Below are 26,878 nucleotides of genomic sequence, written 5' to 3'. Positions count from 1 at the left end.
ATGTACACAGGCAACTGAGGTTCTACCTAGATAAGACAAAATCTGTCAGACAGTCTGACCACCTTTTTGTCTCATTCCATCCAGTTGCCCTTGGCAAAGCAGTGTCTAAATGCACCATTACCTCTTGGATTTCTAAGGCAGTAACCTTTTGCTACTCCTTCCAGGGAAAACAACTGACTTCACCTGTCAAGGCCTGTTACACTAGAGCAGCTTCCTCTTCAGCAGCCTTTTTCAAGGGAATTGATTACTTCTCTATCCTACAGGCAGCAACTTGGTCCTCTGTGCACACCTTTACCAAACATTACAAATTGGACCTGATCTCCAGGGCTAGACCAGGATTTGCTAGGTCTATTCTGCAGGGCCGCATTTTCTCCCCTTCCTATCTCCCATGCATCTTCCTAGAGAGCTGTGGTGCTGTCCCTAAGGTTATGAATACTGCAACATGAAGGACATAGAATAGTTGTGTAAGAACTTACCATAACCATAGATATCCTTCCTTTCCATGTTGCAGTATTCATTCCCACCCACCTCTTTTTTCCTTTCTAGATTGGCCATTTTCATACCACTGCTGGGGTGTGCCTGGGATACTGAAGCTTGGACTCTTTCTTACTTCTCTTGGGATCTCTTTCTCTCTCTCTCTTTGCGGCAGCCAGTTTCTGAGTTGGGTGCGTGCAGATCTCACAGTTATAGCCAGCTTCAATTTATGGCCCCTGCGTTCTACGTCACACATACCCCTGATTGAAAGGCTATGGTATACTGGCCAAATGCCAGGTGCTGCAGGCAGCAGCACCCAAGGTTATGAATACTGCAACATGGAAGAGAAGAACATCTATGGTTATGGTAAGTTCTTGCACAACTATTCCTTCTGCATGTAACTTTATCAGTGACTTCAGTTTCATGAATTTTTTTTTTAATCTAGTTCATTGTGTACATTTGCTTGTTAGAAGCTTTATGGTTGAAAGTGAGAGAGGGGAGTATTGCCTAACCTTTTTTCAGGACTAAATTAGTGATCTGACCTGCGTGCAGGAAAATCTTGGCTTGATAGCATATCTGATATGGAACTTGCATTGTTCATGTCTTACAGTGTGAGGGTATTGACAATGAAACCATGTCCGTGAAGATAACTGCTTCAGGAATGAAAGTAAAGTGGAATCGCAATTTAGCCATTGTTTTCGTCCTGTATGCCTCTGTTTTCTGTGATGCACAACTGTTTTATTTTTCAACCATATGCTTAAGCTATGACTTTATTTTTGCTGCTGCTTTATTACCTGTTTTCATAAGGTATCCATGTTTTTATTTATTTATTTTTTTATATGTATAGAATCGTGACTACCATGGCTTTCATGAAGATCCCTTCATTGATGTCTGGAATATGCGTCTGGCCTTTTTCTGTGGTATCTCTGTGACCATTGTGATTGGAGGAACCTTTGTCCATTATCTGCCAGATCATGGGTGAGTAATGCCCCTGTATTTCATTTAACACAAGTTGTCCTTTATACTTCAGAAGAACAGTCCTTCAATACTTGGCAATTTAGTAGTAGAAAGACTGAAATGTAAATGACCCATTTTTTATTAATGACTGTGACTTGATTAAATTTAACTTGACCATCAAAAAATTAAGAATGCAGAAATCACAGGCTTCATTTTTGGCAGAAAGTTGCTTGAAGTCCATAGGAGGAAAAAAATCAAAAGCATTTTGTAGAGCTGGCAGAAAAAATAGAAAAATTGATTTGAAGGGGGCTGACTCCAGCTTGTGGAGCCATATCAGTACAGGGTTGCATTTCTGAAACAGTTTTTAACAGTTTTCAGTAAGAGTTGTTTGACCCATGATCTGGACATTTGTTTGCAAATTTTAGCGTGGTTGTTCTGTTTTTTAGGTCCAGAGAATAATACAACACTTGTATACTGACTTTGAGTTCCAAGTTGCAGTCCTAGTAATGCTGGCACTTTTCTTTTTTTAACATTTCAGATAGGTTCATTGTCCTTATGTTGGCAACGGGTGACTTCAAAGCAAAGGGATGTTGGCAACAGGTGACTTCAAAGCAAAGGGGGTCTAGAGCGAAGCTAAATGTCTGAGGCTTATTGAATTAGGTGGGCCTATATTGTGGCAGATAATTTACTGTTTAACTGTGATAACCCAGCAGCTGGGTCAGTCACTTTCATCCACAGATTCTCATGCTATGTCAAGTTTGATTGTATATGCCTTGTCACATTGCTGTTGTATCTTTCGGCATTTCCCGGTTAGGGGGTCGCCACAGTGGAACTCCGGTCTGCTAATGATTGGCAGTAGATTTTTACGTACCAAGTTGCCAGCCCTGACGTACAACCTTCAACGGAGGTACGCCCATTCACGCATATCGCCACACAGAAGACGCTTTAGCTGAGAATCGAACAAGACAACGTCGTACTGTGAGGCGACAACGCTACTGCAGCACCACCACCACAGCTTCCATGTCTTGTCTTTGCTGTCAAAAAAAAAACATGATGGTAATATTTTGAAGTCTGTGTTTTACTTGGCACTGACTCATTGTATTCCCAGCCTATTCTGCCTGTAAGGCTAGTCTTGATTGGATGGAAAGATGAAAATTTATGTTTAGGTTTGTTGCAGTTAGTTACACTAACTCCCGTCAAGCCAAATAAACATAAAAAGCTGGGTCATTCACAGTAGTATAGTTGTGTATTTCAGATCATTGGTGCGTGATGCATACAGTGCAGTGATGCAGCCCACTTCAGCCCCCTGGACCCAGGCACCCCCTACACACACACACACACACACACACACACACACACACACACACACACACACACGTACGAAATATGCATGTTGTATTATCTTGCAGGCTGGCTAGTGAGAGAGTGAAAATATATAATAAAAAAGTTTTCAGCCATGCTCATAGATTCACATCTCCTATCTGCAGCTGCTTTTATTTCAGGGAGCCTGTGGAACAAGTCTTTTGATACAGCTTGAACCAGTAGAATGGGCCTCGCTGTCATTTATCAGTCCAAACAGAACTTTAGGGAACAAATATTAACAAAATGTGACACTCTGTTATGAAATTTTTGCTAAACAGGTGTTTAGCAGCAGTGTGGCAGGAGAGGAGCACTTCAGAATTACCACAATACAAGTAATGTGACTTTCTGTGAAACTGTTCTGCAAGTAAAATATCCAAGTAAAAAGTAAGGGAAAAAAGTCAGTGTGATTGTTTTATCAGCTGTTGGAGAATGTACTGTGGTGTAACAAAATGTAGAACAAAAAGACTAGCATTGGTTCCAGTTAAGGGAGGAGAAAGCAAGAAATAGTCATGGGGGTGGGTCTTTACCCACATACAACCAGTACTTAATTGTTCACACCCCAAGATTGCTTGATTTCAGGGATGAGTGCATTTCTCACACTTGTGAATATGGTTATTGCAGTATGGCTGCTGAGTGAGAATAATTTTTAGGTTATCAAGGGTGTGGGGGAGCCCATTGAGTAATGACTCTCAGAAAAAGCATCTGTATTAAATGTGTAGTGTGCTCTGCTTGCATTTGAGTTGCATCTGGACTTTGTGTTGTATTCTGAGTTTATTTTTCTAAATTCTCATCTCCAAACTTCATATTAACAATGCCAAATCCATCTATATCATCTGTATGTATCTTCCTCCTGGTAATAGCATTGCCACCATGGAAAATATTCTTTGCTGGCTATCCCAACACTTGCCCCAAGAAACCATAATCCTAGGAGATATAAACATTGACTGGAACTGCAATTGTAGCAGCCTCCCTACAACCATCATTAACCTACATATTTTTTCTCAAACCATTACATCCCCACCAGGATCAATAAAGCTAACCAGAAAGCAAGAATATTAGACTGGATTCTCATAAACCATCACCCTCACAATTATGATTCAGGAACCCTCGCTGATGATATAAGTGACCACTCACTTACCTGTATTATCAGGCCCAAAACCCATACTCCCAATCCAACATCTGCCAAAATATCAGATCCAAAAAGAACTTTAACCCTGAGCTATTCGAAAAAGAACTAAGAGCTTGCAATTGGTCTCCCTTAAAACACCTCCCGTTAGAAGAAGCCATCAGTTACTTTAACTCTAACTTCCTTGCCATTCTCAACCAATAAGCAAAAACAAAGACAGTATGTTCACCAAAGATAGTGGCTCCAGATATAACAAATCCACGAGCTGTTAAAATCCAAAATTAAACTTCCTTTAATGAACTGATTCCAAAATAAAAACCAGAAACAGTCCCTTAAAATCCACACGATAAGCGCTTTCGACAAGTGTCTTCCTCAGATCGTAATGCAGAAGATGGGACCAGCACTGATCTTTAAAATGAAGGCTTTTAATTTTCTAACCAATCCAAACACAGGTTGAAAAGCTTGAAAAGCTATCTGCCAATCCATGTGGGTATTTCACCTCCTTATTTGCGTACAAGAGCACAATCACTTCCGTTTCCCACCTTTTTGAAGACCCATCCTAATATGCAAATTAAGCTGTGTAATCAACCAATCAGATGTATATGAGCTAGTGATTGGTGGGAGATCGTACTTTTTGTTTAATCACAACCCTTGTTTAATAGCTTGCCTTTGCATGACATAACCTGATAGTAAGCCAGCAATCTTTAAAATAAGCTGTATATAAAAACAGCTTAGAAACAGTCATTATATAACTAATCAACAAAATACGTGAAACCAAGCATTCCAGTGTGCATAGCACAACCCTCTGCTTGACAATCCATGAACTGTGCTTTGTTTATAAAGCTCAAAAAATTATTTCATGAAATCTTAGAATTAGCTGTGTGGACGAACAGCCGATGACTCATCCATTAAACCTCTCTGCCAAATCATTTTACAACATTCAGACAGCTTTCGCTATCATAGGAACTTATAAACCTATGTTCGCTAGTGCACACTAATATTTTATGCTTGCTTGTGGTGGTCTTGAGTATGTTTCTATAAGAATTGGGAGGCATCAGTAGTGGTTAACAACATTGGCTACGTAGACTTGAGTAAATGCATTCATATTTACTTTAAGCAGCTTCCTTACACCCAGTAACTTTGAAAACCTTTGAAAAACTTTGAAAGCTGAACAATGCCCCTCTGGTATGGTAGCCAAGAGTCATTTGTTATCATAATTCAAAATTTATTTAAATTTCAAAGTGTCCTTGCTTTCTGTTATTATTTGTCAATAATAGTCTTATCTGATGCATACTTTTCTTACAGCAAGGTGCGCAAGCTTGAACGCACAACTAAGGGACTTCAATAAAAATCCCTTCAACATGAGTTTGAATAATTTGGGTACTGACTCCCTTAACATCAGTTGTTATATAAACCTAATAAATGTGCTTTAACACACAATTAGAGAACATCAAGAAAAGGTCATTTGTTTATGGATTTGATAAATAAGGGTGGTTCCTCCTTTAATATCAGTTGCTTCATGTGCATAGATGTAACACATTCACCAAGGATATTCATAACTATTTTAACTTGGGTCTCTTAATTTTCAGAACTGGTTTCAGAGGGACCACGCTATTTAGACCTGGGAGTTGATCAGCCCTCAAGTTAATTATCCATTTAATCTCCTTTAATTCGGTTAAATTGTCAGTGTCACCTCTCCTTGGTCCAACAAAAACATTTTCAATAACTTTGTACATAAATGTGTGACCACTGTTTGAATCAATATGACATGATAATGCATTGTGCAAATCCTTGTTGATGATATCCCTCTGATGTCTTTGTATTATTTTTTTGAACAACTGGTTCGTTTTTCCTATATAAAATGACGTACCGTTCTTACAAGTTGCTAAGTAAACAACATTAGGCGTTTTACAAGTCGCCTTGACATTAAAAATGTATTCCTTACCAGTAAGGGGATGCACAAACCAATTGCTATTATATGCTCCAACCAGATTAATTAGAGTTAAAACCAAGTCTGCCCCATGGCTTTCAAAAGTAACCAAACACAAAATGCACCTTAGAAATAAACATTGGGCCGAATGGAGAATGACTAAAATACCTGTTGACTAACAAACCTTTAGACAATTAAGAGATGACACTAAGAAAGCTGTACTTTCTCTGATAAAAGAAATTACTACCTACAATTCCAACAAACAACCCACAAAAATTCTGGACTAGCATTAACCAATTACTCCACCTAGGTCAATCCACCACACCTAACCCTCAAAATACTGACCATAATAATCCCTTGAATACAGCCAATACATTCAATACCTTCTTTATTAATACTATCCAAACACTAGCTAGTCAGCTATCACCTAATAGCTTCACTCTACCTTCCTATAACTCTACCTCACCCCCTCCTTTTCATTTGCAACCTGTTCCAACTACATATATTCTAACCCTCATACAAAAACTAAAACCATGCTCTCCCTCAGCAGACCAACTACCTGCTGATTTTCTACGACTATCAGCCAAAAGCTATAGCTTATCCTATTTCCATTCTGATCAATAGGACTATTACCGAAGGTCACATACCTAGCTTACGGAAAGTCTCTCATATTATCCCTCTCCACAAAGGCGGACACTCCAATGAGCTCTCCAACTACTGCCCTATTGCCCTTGGAGAAATGCATCCATTGGCAATTACTTGACCACTTAACCCAAAATTTACTTTCCAGCTGTCAACATGGTTTTAGACCCTCACACAGCACTACCACTGCTCTTCTTTCCTTTACAGATTACATAAACAAAAAACGCAACCTTAATAACCTTTCCTCAGCACTATTCATTGACCTGTCCAAAGCATTTGACATGGTCAATCATCAGATTCTCATCAGCATACTCAAATCCCTATTATTAGATGCACCTTCCATAAAATGGTTCCAGTCCTACCTAGATAAAAGACAACAGGCAGTGATTTGGCATAAGACTCTTTCTACCCTCCAACCAGTTACCCTAGGTGTCCCACAAGGGTCCATACTAGGACCCCTCCTCTTCTCAGTATTGATTAAGGGCCTTCATCTAGCCATCCCCCAAGCCACATGCATACAATATGCTGATGACTCCACACTTATATGCTCAGCCAAATCCACATCTGAACTTTTCTCTCTCACCCAGAAGGCATTTAACACTGTTGAACAATGGTTTACACAGCGTTGCCTTCTTTTGAACCCCCAAAAAACTAAACTCCTCTTTAATCTGACTCACAAGTCCTCTCCATTTGATTTCTCAGTTACATCCACTAATGGTACCATTATATCACCAGACCCAACCACCAAACTATTGGGTAATCACCATTGATAACAATCTGAACTTTGACATCCATATCAACAATACAATAAAAACTGTCAACAAAAAAACTACTCCCTCTATAGGATTAAACCTTAACTTTCCCCCACAGCTAGAACAACCATAGCTCACACTCATCTTATCTCTCCTCTCCTCTATGCTTCACCTATTTTTACTAACCTTTCTAAAAATAACCTCCGCAAACTGGAAACTTCCTACAATAACATCGCTAGATTTGCAACAGGAAACCCTTACAGAACCCACCATTGTGTAAATATAAAGCAGCTTGGATGGCTTGAACTACAAAACGTGATTAAATTCCATCAACTAACCATTGCCCATAAAACTCTTTATAAATCTTCCAGTACTGCTATTCTATCTACCCTCATCACTCCATATACAAATCTGAAATCCCTACGTTCCTCACACAAAAATCTTCTGCATACCTTTAAACCTAACAACAAGGCTGGTGAATCTCTCTTCTCTAATGCTGTTTGAAAAACATGGAATTTTATCCTCAATAACGTTTCCTCTCTTCCCTATCACTCTTCAAAAACAGACTGAAACTCTACCTTAGAACACACTGGTTATGCCCCTGTGCTAAACCTGACTAGGCATCTATCCATCTGATTAAACTTAGCTCTGCCTATCCCAGACTACTCATGAACTTATATATATTCTTTTACCTATAAATACAGATTCCCTCCTAAACTACACTGTGTCCAGTCTCTAAATACTTCCTACTGAAGAATATATTTTTTTATTTTTTATTTGTATACAATTAACCTGTCTTCTCTTTTGACTTTAGTCGTCCTTTTTATGTATTATACCTGCATATTGTATAGTATAAGCGTTCTTGCACTATAAGTACTTTGTTTTTGTCCTCACAGAATTTTATGTTGTAACCTGTAATATGCATTCTATACAATGAATGCTGCTATTTAGTCATTTTTTTTCTCTCTTGTTGTACCTGGAATCTGCATTGTTTATTATGAATATTTTTATTTGGTCATATTTTGTGTATTGATTAGTAAGTTTTTCTTTTATCTGTCTTGGAGCTCATCTTCTCAGGCCTCTACTGAAAATGAACATATATCCAGTTAGACTAGCCCAGTCAACAAATGTAAAATAAAATAAATTTAAAAAAGAAAATCAACTGTCTCCAGTAGTTGTAGTCTCTCATTTGTCATACTGTGCTCACATTGATTTGAATTTTCAAATGATTTCCTGTACTTTATGGCTGATTTGTTGTCTATATTAGTAGTGCCTGAAACAACAAATAAATTCTATTACGTATCCCAAGTGTAACTGTCTTTTTTTTTTCACCTAGAATGCGACAATGGTCACGGCGGGAAGCTGAAAGGTTGATCAAGGATAGAGAGGCCAAAGGATTACCTCTGATTGATGAAAACTATTACGATCCCAGTAAAATCATTTTGCCACCTTATGAAGAAGAGTAACAAGAAGCTGCATACAAAAAGAACTGATTGATTCTGACATGATCCATTAACACAAACTTGGGTTATGTATTATTTAAAATAAATGTCTGTGTTTATATTGGCAGTGCGTGTATGGGTGTGCTCATTATCCAGATACATTAATTTTGGTGTAGAAACTTTGGTATAAGGTGATGCCTCATTGAGCTTGGCACTCTTCCACATTTGAAGAGGGGATTAATAGAATCATTTTGGAAAGGAGTAAATAATGTAAATGAACTGAGAAATGGTTGTACAGGTATGAAAAAGTATTTTAATATATTAATTTGTGTGTGTATCTGTTTATATATATATATATATATATATATATATATATATATATATATATATATATAATATAATAAGCAGAAGGGAAAATAAAATTAGGAAGCCCACAGTTGTCAAGTTTAGTAAACTTATAGAACATCTCCATGTTGTCCATGGTTTGATACATGAATGGAAAGCTCCTGGAACAACCTCATATTGAGCAGGATCTGACAATGGGTATGGTTAAGGTGCAGAGAATTTAAACCAAATGATGAAAGTTTAATAATTCTCAGTCCAGGATAATCGACTACATGCATTTTCATTTAGACTCCATTGAACATGTGGGAGAGACAAATGCAGGCAACTAAACAACAGTTGCAAATCTTTTTGCTGGGTGTGATGTAATAATGTCAGAGGACATGTATACTTACTGAAAGGCATAATGGTATAACAAGACTGTTGCAGCTGTACTAATGGCTCCCTGTCAGTAGGCAATAGATTCTGCCTGGATAAAGAAGTGCTGTATGTGCTTCTGTTCACATCATATCAGAGTCATTCTCTCCAATGTAGCTCTGGAAGTTTGTAACTTCCAATGGACTCATCCTGTCCCTTTTCACAAAATCTGGTTATATATATCCTTTCAGTTGAAGCTGATGTCCATATCTCGAAGTGGCAACTGTAGTGTCTGCTCACACAAGTAGCAACCCCACATAACTTGTCCAATGCAAACAATTAACAGTGCTTCATTCAAAAATTCTTGAAAAGGTAGCCCGTCCTTAATGGCACAGAGGGATGAAGCCCTGACTATGTGCTACAATCGATATTCTATCGTTTCGGCACAGGATGACACAAGCAAGGAGGATGGGCTTGTCTGAGTGGGGGTAGAAATTGTGTGCTTGTATGGATGTGCACATGAATGATTTCCCTGGTGGGGACTGGGGAATAATTGTAGAAGATTGTGGTAAATCCTGCTACTGTAGCACTATTTCTGAAATATGGAATGTCCTTCCTCTGCACCTTGAAGCACTACAAAACAAATTGCTTCAGAATTGCAGCACTGGAAGTTCTTCTATTTTAATTGGGAAGTTGTTCTCCTTTAACTAGAAATAGAACTGTGTAAAAGAACTGTAACCCACTTTAGTTGAAAATTACTTTATTCTTGTTATGCATAAAGGAATTCTTGCAACTTGTTTGATATCTGACATTTTGCATTATTTCCTCTCCTGTTGTGTAAATGCGTAACTTGCACTTGGTACAGGTTAATTGCATTTTTGTTCTTTAATTATGTATTTGTGACTTTCTCCCTGCTTTTGCTGAAGATTGAATGTTGTCCATTTGTACCTTCCCTGTTAAAGAATGCAAGTACTCTCAAGCAAATTACCAAGTTTAAAAGGTTTGTAGACCCTGTGAGTAACGAGCACAAAAATGTTTGGGCAGAAATGTCTGATAACCATCTTAGTGCAGCTAAAGATATGTTGAAATTCAGAAACTGAAGGAATTTTAGTTGGAGGAAGTGGAGGAAACTACTGTCAAGTTGAGAAATTGACTTTCCTCAGCAGCATAAATCTTTTTTGGAGAAGATCATACAAGAGTCTCTCATTTGTCAGTGTGTGAAAACTGTTTCTCTGCATTAAAGAGCTCACTCTCCCCTTCTGTCTGAGGAATGTATTATGGCTTAGATAGGCACTGATAATACTTAACAGCAATATTTATGACCAGCATTCTTTTCTTTAGGTATTTCTGTTGAAGAACTCTTAAGCAAAAGAGATTGGTGAGAATATTTACACGAATTGTCATTAGCTGAGGCAGTGGCAAGGAACTGTGATTGAAAGGTTAAGGGGCAGTGTGCATTGTTGCAATCGTTGGACTTGCTGAAAGGAACTATTAACTTAAAGAAGGAGGCCTCCTGTGCGCTGCTAGTTATAGGCTCTCTGAAAATGAACAATAGGTGGTACCAAGCCAATAATACAACAACTGGAGCAGTTGCTGAAATCAAGGTCTGTAAGTCAGGCAAGTTATCTATCATCTTGGAGTGGACATTGCCTAGGCTGTACTCAACAGAAGCTGTGAAATACCCAAAGTGAGGGATGTTAGGAAATTGAAGAGACACTTTGACAAGCTCCTGAGTCAAGTACAGTTGCCCATCTCGAAGGAGGCAGCAACTGGTGGGATTGGCTCCATCTCTGTAGATGAGCTTACTGTCTAAGGATTAAATATTTCTACTGTGGCAGAACAGCAAGTATGAAAGGTCTTGTCATGAGTGTGCTGTGCATTTTCTAGGGTGTTATGGTTAATACACCTTTTTGGTGTTGCATAGAGGTTTGGTAAACTTGGAGTTGTGGGTTTTCATCTTCAGCAAATGATAGAAGTTGGGTTATATTTTCTCCTGAAGGTCTTTGGGAAAACTTATTTTAGGAGTACTGGAGAGAAGAAACTTTTGTATTCTATCTGTTTCAAGAGTAACTCTGCTTCTATTCTGGCAGTGAAACCATAGATTAACTTTGTTCTTGCAGAGAGATTGACAGGATCATGTGAGTTTGATTAATGTTTATATCCATTTTGTGTACATGGAGAAAATTTGCAGCCATGTACCTTGTAATGTGTTGTGGGAGATGTTTCAAAGGTATGATGTGGGGAAACTTTTGCATGCCATTTGGTGCTTGCATATTTTGGGTGAATGTTATGTCTGTTTTTGTGTGTTAGATATATTCAAAGCAGGCTTGTGTCCTGACACCTTTCCTACTTGTAAGTTTCATAGTCAGTACATCAAGATACCACTGAAATGTGGAGAGCATTTTCTTTGGAGAGGGAGGGTTGCTGATGTGCTTGTGTCCTTAAATGAATTGGAGGTGTAACATTCACTGGAGTAATCCACTGTTGATGTTGGATCTGTTGAGATGAAATTAGCACCCTTGAATTACAGAGCGTGGTTGTGTCTCAGAAAAGGATTTCACAGGTGGAAGAAGTAATTCGAGAAGTGTAAGCATTTTGAGGTGTTGCTTAAAAAGTACATCGGGAGAATTCAAGTTCAGGTTTATGCCTGGCTTTTTCACTTCTGTTTTTTTATCTGTAGCATATTTCATGATATGATTTATGACTTGTGATTTTTGTTAATCACTGTGTTTTCCACAAAATGCCTTTTTTTATATGCCATTGTCAGTGCTTCAGAAGTTGCCAGTTAACATCACCTGCATCAGTGTCGAAAACTGCTTGTTCTCACAATTGAATTTGTCTGCATAGCCCAAATATTAGCATAAACAGCATTGCTTGGGGAAAAGGGGTGGGGTGGGATACACCTCCAAAAAGCTTTTTTTTTTTTTTTTTAAAGAAATTTTATACCTGAGGATTGTGGAATGTTGCACATTATACTTTATAAAAAAATGACAACTCTTTATAAATTTGCAGGGGCTATGCCTTTATTCTTTTACTTTAGACATATTTTAAGTGAAATTTAAATTCAATTTGAGTGTGTCTAAATACTTGTGTGTCTAAAACATTTCAGTCCCATTTTTGTTGTCTTACATGTAAGGATTATAAAATGTATGATTATAAGGAAATTGCATCCTTCCTGCTTTGTGTGGTAGGAGTTTGAATTTGTTTGGTTAGGAGAAATTATCTAATTGATATCAGTTGTTAACATCCTTTTCATATTTGGTCGATGTCTGGATGCCCAAGTTGTTAAAACACGATCAGATAACCTGAAGCTTTTTAAATCTGTTTTTCTTGCTACTAAAGTCTCTGCTGTCCTCCCCTAGCCCTTGGACAATTGATATCCATGCCCTAGAGACCGAGTAAAACAAAAATTGTTTTGTCATTTTCCTTTTTTAATGGCGATTCAGCTATGGCACATCTCTTGGCAAGGCAATAAATTCCCCTTTGAAAACTCTTGATCAGTAGATCTCATTCAGGAATCCTTCTATTAGAGTGAGACCCTCTGGAGGAGGTTCTCCTCTTCCTTCAGTATAGGGATGTCATAAGGTGAAAAAGCATTTTGGAGCACCTCCCCTATGTTTTGCAAAGACCTTAACACACACTGGCTCCTTGAGTGACCTATTGTACATTCTTTTTCTCATCTTTGCTGCAGTAACTTTCATATCAGATGTCCTGTCAGTGAGATAAGGAAGTTCAACCTTTCTGAAGAGCAGCTTGACAGTTTAACATGTGGTTGAATGATGCATTTTGAGATTGGTTACTAAATAGTTATCAAATCCTGTAGTAGAACCTACCCCAAATAAATCATAGGTTTTCCATTTAGAGGAAGGTTCCTTTGAGAGAGGATTACAGATGGTTCTCTTATTTCAAAGGGCCTACTTGTCAGGTTACCTTTTTGCCTATGAATTTAATGAAGACTAACTGTAGACCTGTTCTGTATTAACAACATGCAATATTTATTCCGGTATTTGAACTCCACAGGTATTTTTCTGATATTTCCTTGACTTCATGTTCAGAGTGCTACTGGGTTGTATAGCCCAGTCTTCCCAAGCAAGCTTTCCTTTCCTTGAGCAGTAACGAGATGCAGCATAGCAGTCATAATTAACTGCAGGTATAACATTTGCAAACACAGTCCAGCACCTTGCACAATAAGTTTGTAGCCACTTGAAAAGGTCAGCAGACATTTTCCTGACTTATTATTATGACTTGTATACTTATCTTGTTCGAAAATACACTTCTTTAAACAAGAGAAACCCGAGACCCACTTTAGCAAAAGTGGACTTGACCGAAAGTCACATTACAGAAGCTTGGTACAATCGGAATAAGAAATGTGCCTTTTCCCACTGTAGTGCGGTCTTTGGAGTTCATATATATATATAGCAGTGGTCTGGACCGGTAAAGTGAAATACACCGCAAGCCCCTTTGCACCCCCCCATGTCGAGGGCTGTGCCCACTACATCCCCGCTACTTCTATATACTAACTCCGAGATCCCACCACAGTGGGTAAAAGGTATATCTCCTTATCCCCACTGTACTGTGCTTCTGTAAAGTGATTTTTGCGAAAGTGCACTTTCAGTTAAGTGCACTTTTGCTAAAGTGGGTCTTGGGTTTCTCTTGTTCGAAGAAGTGCGTTTTCGAACAAGAGAAGTAGACCCACATATTAAATATATATTTTATTAACCAAAGTAGTATTGGACTTCTAAGTATTACCTGTTTTACCATCATTTAGTGCCTGATAGATTTTTTTTTTGCCTTGGAAGTTATTTCTGAAACAAAATGGTTTCTGCATTTTGTAGGTCTTTTGTAACCCAACTTAAAAATGTGCATATAGAGGCTCTCCAAACTCTGAGTAGTGAACAATGCAGATGTCATAAAAACACAATTCAGACTACTTTGAGTAACCAAGGAACTTAAAATGTACTTGGAAAACAGTAATGTCCATGTTCTAGTGCTCTTTAAATTAATTTAAAATGACAAGATAATATGCAACAAACACCTAAGAAATTCACATAAAAGCCAGGGATACCTAAACCCTAGCAATAAGGCTAGATAAATCTGTTCAACAATTCTCTGTGATCAGCTTTGCTCTTGCATAACCCAGTTAAAATGCTGCATTTTTACGGTGCATACAGTAGGTTAACAAGGAATGTTGGCATCAAGCTGATTTATAATACGGTCAGTATTAAGAATGGGGCAGCAAGATGATTTGTCCTAAACCAGTAAGATGCAAGAACTTGTAACATATGGAGGGTCTGTCTTGTGAGGCTACATGTATCCTTATTCTTAAAACTATTTGTTCTGCCCGGATAACATAATGAATATAAGTTTTTGTTCAGTGAAGGGCAGTGGATATTGACAGTGCATATGCTTACTAGCTGAATATGGATATATTTAATGGTGTCACTTGTTACGTACTCGTTACTACTTTCAGATGATGAAATATTTTCACATACTTCTGTCAAATATTTTAAAACATTTGTTGAACACAATTTACAAAGATTTAAAATTTTAGATATTACAATTACACACGTTTTAAACAAAAGGAAAGTTTTGAAATATCGAAATAGTGGTTACATAGTACTGATAAGGTAGAGGGAACTGATATGAATTGGATTCAATTTTAGTGCTTGTTGTGTAAGTGTTGAGACAGCTTTATGAAAAAATGCAGGGTGATCTTATACACCTCTATAAGAGAGATCAGCAGTGTCCTGGAAGTTTTTTTTTTTTTGTTTCTGTAGTAATACTTTGGTGTATCATCCAGCTTAGCTATTTATTTTTAACCTTTCTAAGATCTGTACTACCCTCACAGTACATTTCCCTTGTTTTGTATGTAAAGATTGAGATTACAGTATCTCAAAGACTTCTTACATTGGTTTAGATGTGATCTTGGAGTTATACAGGAGGAGGTAAGTGGTGTAGAAGTGAAAAGGGTGAAGCCCCCCCCAATAAAAATATGTTTTGTATAGTTTTTTCTTGTGAGTGTTGACTCCAGTAGGTAGGATCACCATTACGAGTATTGCTGTCATGAGTCATTCTTCTGTCATGGAGTTTTGTAAAACATGTCATGGTTATAGTAGTCTTATTAGAGAATCCATTAAGTTGTAGTGTTGCTGCAAGTTATGCCAATATTTTCATACCTTGAGAACGTAGATATTTTTCAGAATTATTAGAAGAGAGAATTCTAGCTCTGGGCTTTAGTTTGAATTTGTTATCATAATGTTACTGAGGTATCTTTATAAAAGTTGTGTTTTGACATAAAATGTTTTTCATAGAGCATACTTTGCTTGGCTTTTATCTACAAATTTTCTGAAAAATATTGTATAGCTAATCACCTTTTGAATACCACCAGTACCCTAAATTGACTTCTTGTGTTTTATGTAGAAACAGTAGTGGTTAGAAGATTTTTGGTAAGGATGCTATCCTTTTTTTCTCTTTCTCCTTTTGTTTGTCATATATATGCATTAACGTTCATTTCCAAAATTGGCGCACATACAGTCGAGGCTTAATTAGAAGTGAAAAAATATGCTTTATAACCATATGTGTGTCTAATGTGAATAAGTTGTTTGAAATTTTGTCTATAAACACCAAGTAGTACTGTTAAGTCTAATACAGGGAAGGATCACTGCATTGTAAATTTAGATGTGTGACAATGCATGAATGTGTATGGTTTATATATCCTCATTATTATATACTTTTAAAAACGGTACAAGGGTGACCACATCAGGAGTTATTACAGTTATGTAGGAAGGAAGGACGTATAAGTTCTAAAAAGTTATTTAAAATCCATAGTATGTTACTATTCTAACCACCTGTGTCAGTGGCTGTAGGAAGAAATGACAGGCTGTTGTTTTAACTAGACTTAATAAGCCAAATGAAAGTCATTTATACCTAGGGAGCAACATCAAATCAGAAAAAAAAATGGGAGTATAACATTGGGCTGAAGCCTGATTCAGCAAAACATGATTCGTTAAATTTAGTTTGCTAAATCATTTAGTCCCTTCCAAAAAGTAAAAGTAATGTCTTTCGGCTTTTCCCAGTTAGGGGTTGCCACAGCGGAATGCCGGTCCTCTTATGATTGGCAGTGGATTTTTACTGTGCTGAGTTGCCAGCCCTATGCCCAACCTTCAATGAAGGCACACCCATTCCCGCACGTACCTACCTGCATGTCTTTAAATGTCACTCGACCATGGGGAGGACATGCAGACTCCACACAGAAGGTGCTCTAGCCGAGAATCGAGCCAGAGAATCTCTTGCTGCGAGGCAACAATGCTAACCGCTGCACCACCGCTTCATTTAGTCCCTCCCAAAATGTAGCATAATCTAAAAGGTTCATAAATAAGTACTCAGCTAGCTGCCATTGTGGGCCATTTTAAACCTTGCTAATTTCCCTCAAAGGTGTCTTTAGTTGGGGACTGTGGGGATCTGTCCCATCCAGGGTTACTGCCTTTTCAGATGTCAAAAGTGAAGCATTTTTACTAAAAGTTGACATTTCACAAAGTAAATTTTACCCACAGCCAGTGCCAGACTGAACTGTACATTGTTGCAAAAATAAATGTTAAATAGCTATGTACTTTAGAAATGCTATAGTTATTCAAAAGAAAAGATGTAGAATGGACATTGTATGACTGTGTATAACTGCTAATTTGCAGTCAAGCTTTTCAGTGCAACACAATTAATTGAGAAATCCTAAAGAATAGTTAAGTGTACCTCTGTTGGTATTCCACTCTTTCCCCAGATTCTCAGAAGCTTGCACGGAGTGTAAGATCGGTGCAGGAGCTCAAGCAGGCAATATGTCTACCGTGCAATCCAGGACCAGCCTGCAGGGGCGTGCACAAGCGCTGCTGCACGGACTAAGCCCTGGTATGCAAATCACCCCATTTGCAGGAGAAATATATGCAAATAAGGTGATTTTCCAATTCAGGAAGCTTGCAACAGGCTATGCAAGACTAGTGCTACCTGCAGAAATGAACTCTTAGTAACAGAGTACATTTCTGCAAAATCCAAAATGGAGCTGTGACAGCCCCAAATAAAGACTGCATATCATGTAGTAAGCATGCCAAGTATAAGGCCATTGGCATTGAAAAAAAAAAGTACAAAAATCAACTGTTATTGTTTTTTAGCTGATCTCTACTGTTTATGTAGGGCAGCGGTGCGCAAATGAGGGGAAGGTTAGTGAATCCCAGTTTTCCCTAGCATGTGAATCAGGTCCCAGCAGTGTAAGAGTTAGGAATAGCTTGATGCAAGCCTAGGAGTTGTCACATCATGGGGAGGTGTCAGGCATACTGTAAGCGGATTAAAGCCCTGTGGCTCGGGTTTTCTCCTAGTTTAGCACAGCTAAGCTAGGGGGTGTGTCTAAACCTGCTTAGCATTCTTTACAAAGCCTAAACGGGTGTGTTTTACAGGAAGAAAAAAGAGGTTAAACCAGGAAATGGCTCTGTGCACATTTGAGCACTGTGTTTGCGCGGCGCACCCCCGGGCTTAAACAGAAAGTCAGTGGGAAGGGAAAACAGCAGTAGGAAGGTAATCATGGAGAACTAGCTTAGCTGGCAGGTGAAATGTATCCAAATCAGCCAATTACACAGGCAGCAGACCAGACCACCCCAGAACACTTACTATAAACTTTGCAAACAACTTTCCCTCTTGTTTTTCCTACACTGTACACCACTGGTGTAAACAAGTGGGGAACTTTTAACACTCACTACAGCAAAATGATAGGGGCTGCAATAGCTATCGTACAACAACTTGTGGAAGAGGCTGAGGGTGGTGAGGATATGAATGCTGTCCACAAATCCACAATGAGGAGACGGAAAAGAATGTACAGACCCAGGGTAATCCACCAGGTGCTACATGAGCTGGAGATAGTGGAGTGTTCTAGGGTGGACAGGGACCTCCTACAGCAAATTGTTGAGCTGTGCCAGACACACCAGAACTAACAGAGGGGGAACCCATCCCAGTGGATACCAAAGTATGTATAGGCCTAAGAATACTAGCTACGGGTACCTTCCAAAGGCCAACTGGGGATATGATGGGGATTTCACAGGCATCCGCATCCAGGGTACTCCACCAGTTCCTGGAATCCATGTCAGCACATGTCAGTGAGCACATATATTTCCCTACACCTGTGTGGCGTTGGCCAGCAATATGCAACTGTTCCACCAAATAGCAGAATACCCTGAGGTAGTGGGTGCTATAGACTGCACGCACATAAGCACCAAAGCACCAGCCAGTGAGCGGGGTAGGGTCTACATCAACTGCAAGGGCTTCCCCTCCATCAACTGCCAGGTCATGTGTGATGCCCAAGGCGTAATAACGAATGTGTTTGCTGGCTGCCCTGGAAGCTATCACGATTCCCACATCTGGCATCTGACGCAGCTGTACCAGAGATTTTCCAATGGGGATATCCCTGACAGTCACCTAGTGGGGGATGCTGGATACGCACTGGAGCCATGGCTGATGACACACACCAGAAATGTGCACATAACCCGAACAAGAGCTCCATAATGAGGCACACGCACAGACCAGAATTTAGTAGAGCATGTGTTTGGGATACTCAAGTCACAGTTCCGGTGCCTGGACACATCGGTGGAGCCTTGCAGTGCTCCCCAGCTACATGTATCCAATTGTCCTTGTGTGTGCCATGCTACACAATATGATCCTGCCTAAACAGCTGCAGTAGGAACAGCATGGGGCAGGGCAACACAGCCCCCCCACCATTGCCAAGGCCTGCACAGGCACAGAGTGACTCTGAGGAGGAACAACCTGAGCCTGCCCCAATGGGCAGAAGGAGGCGTGCCCAGTATGCCCTGGCCTTGGCAAAGAGGCAACGCATAGCACATACACTGACACAGGAGGGACCCAGGGAATAGCACCTCTCTGACTCTCACATACAGTAAAAGGGATGCTTAACATTACACTACCTGTGCTTAACCATGTGTAGGGGAGTGTACTATGTGCATCTGACATAGGCAGCCCTGCAGCACTACCCTCCATACTGGGACGCCCACAAGGTAAGTGACTCATACATGCCAGTCTTGGGGGGGGGGTCACATACCCAACAACAGTTACAGCCAGCATGACAGGTGTAGACAAACACAAACAAAGGTTGTGCTATGGCCTCTGAATGAGGCCTATGGGTAACCTTCCCCCCAGACCTACACAGACAGACTACAGCAGGGCAGGCAGTGGGGTGCTGGTTCTGAAGGGTAGGAAGTCAGAAACTAATATGTAGGTAATTAAAAGCTAAGATCAGTAGTACACTGGTATGCCTCTAGTCAGCACGATAGGTAAGACTACAGATTGAAATGGAGTACCCGACATACCAGTACAGTCCTAGCAAATGTGTACAAGTGTCCGGTGTGCCCCCCCCATCCGACATAAAAATGTAGTCACAGTCAGGTGTGCCCCCCCAATACTGTGTAGAAATAGTTAGGTGTACCCTCCCATCCTACGTAGAAATGTAGTAACAATCAGGTATGCCCTCCCATCCTGTGTAGAAACATAGAAATAGGTGTGCCCCCCCATCCTGTGTAGAAACGTAGAAATAGGTGTGCCCCCCCATCCTGTGTAGAAACGTAGAAATAGGTGTGCCCCCCCATCCTGTGTAGAAACGTAGAAATAGTCAGGTGTGCCGCCCCATCCTACATAGAAATGTAGTAATGGTCAGGTGTGCCCACCCATCCTGTGTAGAAATAGAAATAGGTGTGCCCCCCATCCTACGTAGAAATATAGTAACAGTCAGGTGTGCCCACCCCCCACAATCCGGTGTAGAAATAGGTGTGCCCCCCATCCTCTGCAGAAATGTAGTAACAGTCCATGCCAAATGATCGGATACCCTGCAGAGACAGCATGCTACCTGTAGGTGTACAGCACAAATGTCAGCACTGCAGTACGAACTACCTGGACTCCATCCACACATTCAGTACAGATGCCCATACTGGGCATGCCCACACACTTAAACACATGAAGGCCTTGTCTGCAAACACCAGTGGACCAGACATATCTGGCAGCCGCAGATGTTAGTGCAGGCACTCCTCAGTATGCACCACTCATGCTTTGCACACACTCTGGATAGGAATGCAGGCATATATGTAAGGACAACACACTATAATAAGCCAAAGGTAGACATGCATAGTTGTATGGAAGAAGTTGACTGTGACAAGGACCCAGCCAAAGGGCCACAACCACACGAGGGTCAGATGTCACTCACTGCAGATACTAGCCACCGGTATCTGTCAGCATTAGAGTAATCCAGTGCAACATGACTGTTCAAGGAAGTAGTCATCTAGCAGCTGTATGCACGTACCTGTGAAATATGACCCAGGTTGTGCCCACATGTGGCGTGTCAACCCCTAGATGAATGGGTTATGGCCCATGCGCACACACTGACCTCCCCATAGCCCCACTATGACAAGCCTGCTGAGTCCTCCACTGTGAAATACACCTTTGGGAGAGTTGTATCCCAGTAATCTCCATGACGTGTCCCATAACTGCATACTGCTATAGTGTGGTAAACTAGTTGGGTATGAGTTCTAATCCCAGCCTTGGCATCTGTGTGTTTGTCCATCTCTGTGTAGAAAGCAATGCTTTTTAGGGTGCTCACACTCACTACAATTGAAATGCTCTACTTTGGTAAGGCTGCTGATGTCATCCACCTAGAAACACATATCTGGGAAGATTGTATCCCAGTAATCTCTGTGGCATGTTCCATAACTGCGTACCGCTGTAGTGTGATAAACTAGTTGGGTAGGAATTCTAACCCCAGCCTTGGCAACTGTATGTGTGTGTCTGTCTGACTCTGGGTAGAAAGCAATGTTTTTTAGGGTGGTCACATTCCCTACAATTGAAATGCTCTACTTTGGTAAGGCTGCTGATGTCATCCACCTAGAAATACATCCCTGGCAAGGTTGTATCCCAATAATCTCCATGGCGCATCCTATAACTGTGTACTGCTGTAGTGTAATAAACTAGTTAGGTAGGGGTTCTAAACCTCAGCCTTGGCAACTCTGTGTGTGCGTGTTTGCGTATGTGTCTGTCTGACTCTCTGTGTAGAGAGCAATGTTTTTTAGGGTGGTCACACTCCCTAAAATTGAAATGCTCTACTTTGTTAAGGCTGCTGATGTTATCCACCTAGAAATACACTCCTGGGAAGGTTGTAGCCTACTAATCGTTGTAGCCCATCCTGTAACAGCTTTTTTGCTGTAGTGTGATATATTAGTTAGTTAGCTGTTCTAATCCCAGACTTGCCAAGTTTGTGTGTGTGTCTGTCTGACTCTGTCTGGGTAGAGAGCAATGCGTTTTAGGCTAGTCACACTCAGTACATTTCAAATGCCCTACTTTGGCAATCCTGCTGATGTCATTCATTGTGAAATACACCTTTGGGGAAGGAGTTCTCTAGTAATCCCCATGGTGCGTTCTGTTTCAGCTCCATGCAGTAGTGTGATAGACTTCTGTTAGGAGTTCTACACCCACACATGTCGGTTGTAGATGTTTTGTGTGTGTGTCACTGTCTGTGTAGGGAGTAATGTATTTAGCCTAGCCACACTATCCACAATTCGAATGTCCTATTTTGCCAATCTTGCTGATGTCATCCAATGTGATATATACCTTTGGGGAAGGAGTACTCCAGTAATCTCCGTGGCGCGTAGTGCTGTAGTGTAATTAACTAGTTAGGTAGGGGTTCTAGTCCCAGACATGACAGGTGTGTGTGTGTGTGTGTGTGTGTGTGTGTGTGTGTTAGTAACTTGTATCCTGTGTGGAGGTGGACACCTGCACCCAATGTGGAGCGGGTTTTGCAAATTTCTTATATGGTGGTCCTAGTATATATCACAGTGTCCACCGTACAGGGATAACAGATGTGAAATAGCCGAGAAGCTGGGGTGCAACTCCATACCCATACGTGACATAAACCCAGTATTACCCAGAGCACACACTCAACCCATGTCTCGTACACACACACACACATACATGTCTAGGCAACAGCCAATATGTGGGTAGTACACTGCATATTGACCACTGATAGTAACAATGGAGTGATTGCAGTGGGCTACAGAGGGCATGACACCCTGTCCATCTGTCCATTAGGCACATACAATGCAGACAGTGCACCTTCCCCATGTTCCCCACTGGACACCTGCAACACCTGTGGTGGTATCACATGTGACCCACAAGGGGCATACCATGCCTGAAAACCTGCCCTGTATGGACAGATGCCACTGACACCAGAGAATGTCATTAGCATGCTATCAATGCAGGTGGAGGGTAAACCTGCTGTCCATTACCAGTTCCCGCCACAGGTGGTCAAGACTGGCACATCTGATGATCTGTGTACACAACATGGGCCAGACACCCCAGGTACAGTTCCAAATGTCACTGTACATGCATGTGGGAGGTGTGCACATCCCAGACATGGTCCATGTCATGGACTAAGGAACACATACATGACAAGCGATGCACAGCATTGGCCACACACAATAGTCACCCAGGTGACTGGATGGGGGATACAATACCCACCTGTGTGGGCAAATGCAGAAACTACAGCCCTGAGCCACAATGCTGACCATTGTCATTGTGGCCTGATGCCAAGGTATACCCATCACCTAGCCTTGTATAGCCGTCTGGCACAGTCAACCACCACACACCCATGCAGACATGCACCCATGCATGTCAGTACTGACACCGTGTATGGTCACATCCACACTCACTACAACCTCAGTGGCATACTGAAGCATGCTGTCTGATGATAGACATCTTCCCATACCCTTTGCCCATATCTCCTCTGTATGCCTCTGTGGTGCATGTGATACCTGCACAGTAATGTGTTGTGGCAATCTCACTAGTGATGGGTTGTATTCCTGGCCCTGGCAAGTGTGTCAATGTGTGTGCGTTCCTGTGAGAACGTGGCTGTGTTGACGCTGGCACCTCTTCATGCGGACAGGCACGTGTACTACACCTACCTTATAGCTACCATATCCCTGTTGCAGATGTCACTCTCCACCACACATACGTTCTGAGGGCTCCACATCATGTACCCTACGTGGCGCATCCAATAACTGCATAGAAATGTGATAGCACTACATAGTCGACAGGGCTTTGATACCTTGTGCTGGTAGGTGTGTGATACAAACCTGCTTAAGTTTTACTCTCCCACCCCTCCCTGACTTGTCTTTGCCTCTATCTGCTTCTGTCACTCCCTCTCTGGTGGATGTGGAGACCTACACCTGCTTTACTTAGGCAGCAGCATGTGTATTTTAAGTGATGCTCATGATCAGCTGATGGTTTCTGCACAAATTGCAGCCCTCCCCTAGCTGATTGCATGTGGAACAGCTGTGGTAACATTCCCATAGCCAGTTACATGGAAACACACTCCAATATCTAGGAGCATCATGTTGGTGTAGGCCCTTTTCATTCACTGTGAGTAGGAGCTAGATCTGTTGTTTGGCAAACCAGCATCTCAGATGGATTGGGGATTTACCTCTAACAACATACACTGTGGAAACGGCAACACACAGGAGGGGGATGTGCTTGACCTGACTGCAGACTGTAAGTGCTGTTATACTGCATTTGGAGTAATGTTGGTTTAACTGTGTGTGTGTGTGTGTGTGTGTGTGTGTGTGTGTGTGTGTGTGTGTGTGTGGATATGGCTGTCCTTCATGTTTTAATACCTGCCATGTCAGTTCTATGTTTGAGGAATCCCCATCTGTAGAGACATCTGCAGACTGGGCAGTGTGTTGTGCCTTTGGATTCATATGTTACCCACAGAGCATCTATCTGTGAACTGCAGAAGGTATTGTGAGGATTGCAGTCTGTAGATGGTGAAAGCCGTGACAATTACTGACCTCATACCCCTCATAGGACATATGTTGCAACAAACCCTATTACAACAGTAAATGTATGAGGGTATCACAGAAACATATTGGCCCTTTCTATGTGCTTCCAGCCACAACTCTGTCAACCTTTGTACATATGTCGTGCATTGAGTTGCATGTGTGCTGTACACCATCATTACTGTCATCACATCTGATAACAAGCCAGCGAGATATCTGACTGCTGCATGTTATGCACAGTAGGGGTTATATTTGATGATCACCTGGACATTCTGTTGTTGTTGGTACAGTACTGAGGTCTGTGTACTTATGGTGAATGTCGACAGTGTGTGTATTGTTAATATGTACCTTGGCCTTTGTACAGACTGTGGTAGCTGTCTTCGTCTAGGTCTCGTCCTGTCTGATGTTACATGTTGCTCCACTGTATGTTACCATATTGGCTTGCATGTTTGTAGGCCTATACACACACATGTCCCATACCACCGATGAGCATCAGACCACAATGTGTAGCGGCCCAGTATATGAGGATGGTATTGAACAGATAGTCCATATACTGTAATATTATGCTAGTTTACCATATGTGGCTGTGTTCACATTGGTTGTGGTTATGTACTTTCACGCAGGTGTATCTTAACCTGTGCTGTGACATGCCTGTATAGTGTGCTATATATGCAGGTACATGTGCATTCCCCCCATAAGAGATGTAGGCCAGTGTTGAGCCAGTCTGCCTGTAGCCTGCACAGTGCTTTGTTCCATGCCTAGCAGCTTAGTGTACTTAACCAGAGAGGTGTCATGTCCAGATACTTTCCAGATGTACTGCTGCTGGGCCTCCCTTAACAGTCATGTATGTCAGAGCAGTGGGATGCTGTACAGATGTATGTCTGTATCTAGTAGGTTGTATGTGGCCATGGCACCTCTGTACCAGCAGTTATGTGTCAGGGCAGACAGAAGTGTGTGAATGCATAACCTGTGGGGGCGAATGTATACCACTCGTTATGTGTTATACCCATCTACATGGCTGTTAACATCCATATTGTCAGGCTTGGTCCACATGTTCTGCACTAAGGGGTTCTGTGCATACCTCTGGACTGTACAGTGTGTGTCAGAATGTCCAAATCTATTGGCCAATATCTCTGCTGTAGTTCACAGGTGCATTACGTGCTTGCAGCAGTATTGTACTATGATGTCCTTAGGATGTCTGGCAGTAGCCAATGGTGCACATGTGAAAAGCAGATGTGACCTCACACACACACACACACCATGTCTGTGAAGACGATCCCAATTACAGTAGCAATAGTCTGCTAATATACCTACTATTCATGCCTGACATCCCCTTGCACTATGAAGGTGTGACTATAGGGGCTGAGGTAGGGCTACACCCCATGTTCAGGACATATGTATATATGTGTACATATGATTATGCAGATATCTGTATAGATAATTACACATGTAGATATTGACATATATAGATGGGTGTGTATATGTACATAGAGATGCATATACACACCCAGATATGTACATGTACAGAGCAGTATATGTCTATATATACAGATAGAGATACATATACGTATACCACGCTGCCATGCATGCCAGCAGTCCACTGCTGCTGTATCCCCCACACATATGGTAGGGCTGGGGCTATATATGTGTGGGCTTCACCTACACAATACATGTGTGCCCATATGCACTCCAGAGGACAGTGTATGTAACAGTGGTATATGGCCCTGTATTATTGAGTCTAGGTGGGCAATGCACCATACATAACCTTGCCTGTTACAAAATGTGGGGGTATCAGGGGTGAGCTGCCTTAAGGTATCTGGATGTACAGTACCATACATGTCACTATCTTGACATTACTTACATAAAGTGGGTTACTGCAGGCCTACTGTCTCCTGCCATACAGACTGTTCTGTTTGTCAGTGTGCCTGTGATGAAGTCAGTTATGCCTTGTTATGAAACAGTTGCATCCCATTTGGTCAACTGAAGTCGTTACCACCTAGTGATTGTGTACAGAGTGTAGATAGAGGCTGCTGGACTGTACACCTGCATCACTTACTGTTGATTGTGTGGTATCCTGTGGCCCAGTCTGTCTTTACTATTGTATGATTTGAAGGGCTTGACCTGGACTACAACCGTTGTGGACCTTTCCAGACTACTGTATTAGTATGACTGTTTCACAGTTGCATTACTCAGTTGATATGGATGTCAGTGTCTGAACAGCTATAGGACATGGCATATAAATCTGTATCAATACACAAATAAAGGTATTCCATTTCTGCAAACCTGTGTGTGGTGTTTATCCTATGACCTCTCTGTGAGTATATGTTGCAGGCAACGAATGTCATTTGTATAGGTGGCTCATCCAGTGTCCAGTTGTTAGGGTATTAACTGTAGGCATAGTGGCTGTACCATATTGTGTGCGCCTACTACATAAGTATCTTACTGTATATATATCTCTGCGTGTGTATGTGTAGTCACGTCTATATACATGTGTGTGTGTGTGTGTGTGTATATATATATATATATATATATATATATATATTTATGTGTCTGTATATGTGTCCTGGGGATGTTGATAGCTTCCACATTTTATATTTCCTATGTGAGCCAGACTGTACTGCATCATATGTTAT

At 41.0% G+C, this 26,878-nt stretch overlaps 1 protein-coding gene across 1 annotated transcript in view; it reads left to right on the top strand.

Moving 5' to 3' along the window:
- Positions 1 to 8,812, top strand: part of NDUFB11 (NADH:ubiquinone oxidoreductase subunit B11) — a 58,466-nt gene extending 49,654 nt beyond the window's left edge. The window contains exons 2-3 of the mRNA XM_044080276.1: positions 1,322 to 1,452; positions 8,580 to 8,812. Of these exons, the coding sequence (XP_043936211.1) occupies positions 1,322 to 1,452; positions 8,580 to 8,709 (261 nt within the window). The 3' untranslated portion in view covers positions 8,710 to 8,812. The remainder of the gene's footprint in view (positions 1 to 1,321; positions 1,453 to 8,579) is intronic.
- The last annotated feature ends 18,066 nt before the right edge of the window (positions 8,813 to 26,878 follow it).

This window comes from Protopterus annectens, chromosome 8.part0 (assembly GCF_019279795.1).
Source record: "Protopterus annectens isolate FY-2018-M chromosome 8.part0, PAN1.0, whole genome shotgun sequence".
Classification (NCBI taxonomy): domain Eukaryota; kingdom Metazoa; phylum Chordata; order Ceratodontiformes; family Protopteridae; genus Protopterus; species Protopterus annectens.
Note: the sequence above shows the minus strand (reverse complement) of the source record. Positions and strands in the feature narration are given on the sequence as shown.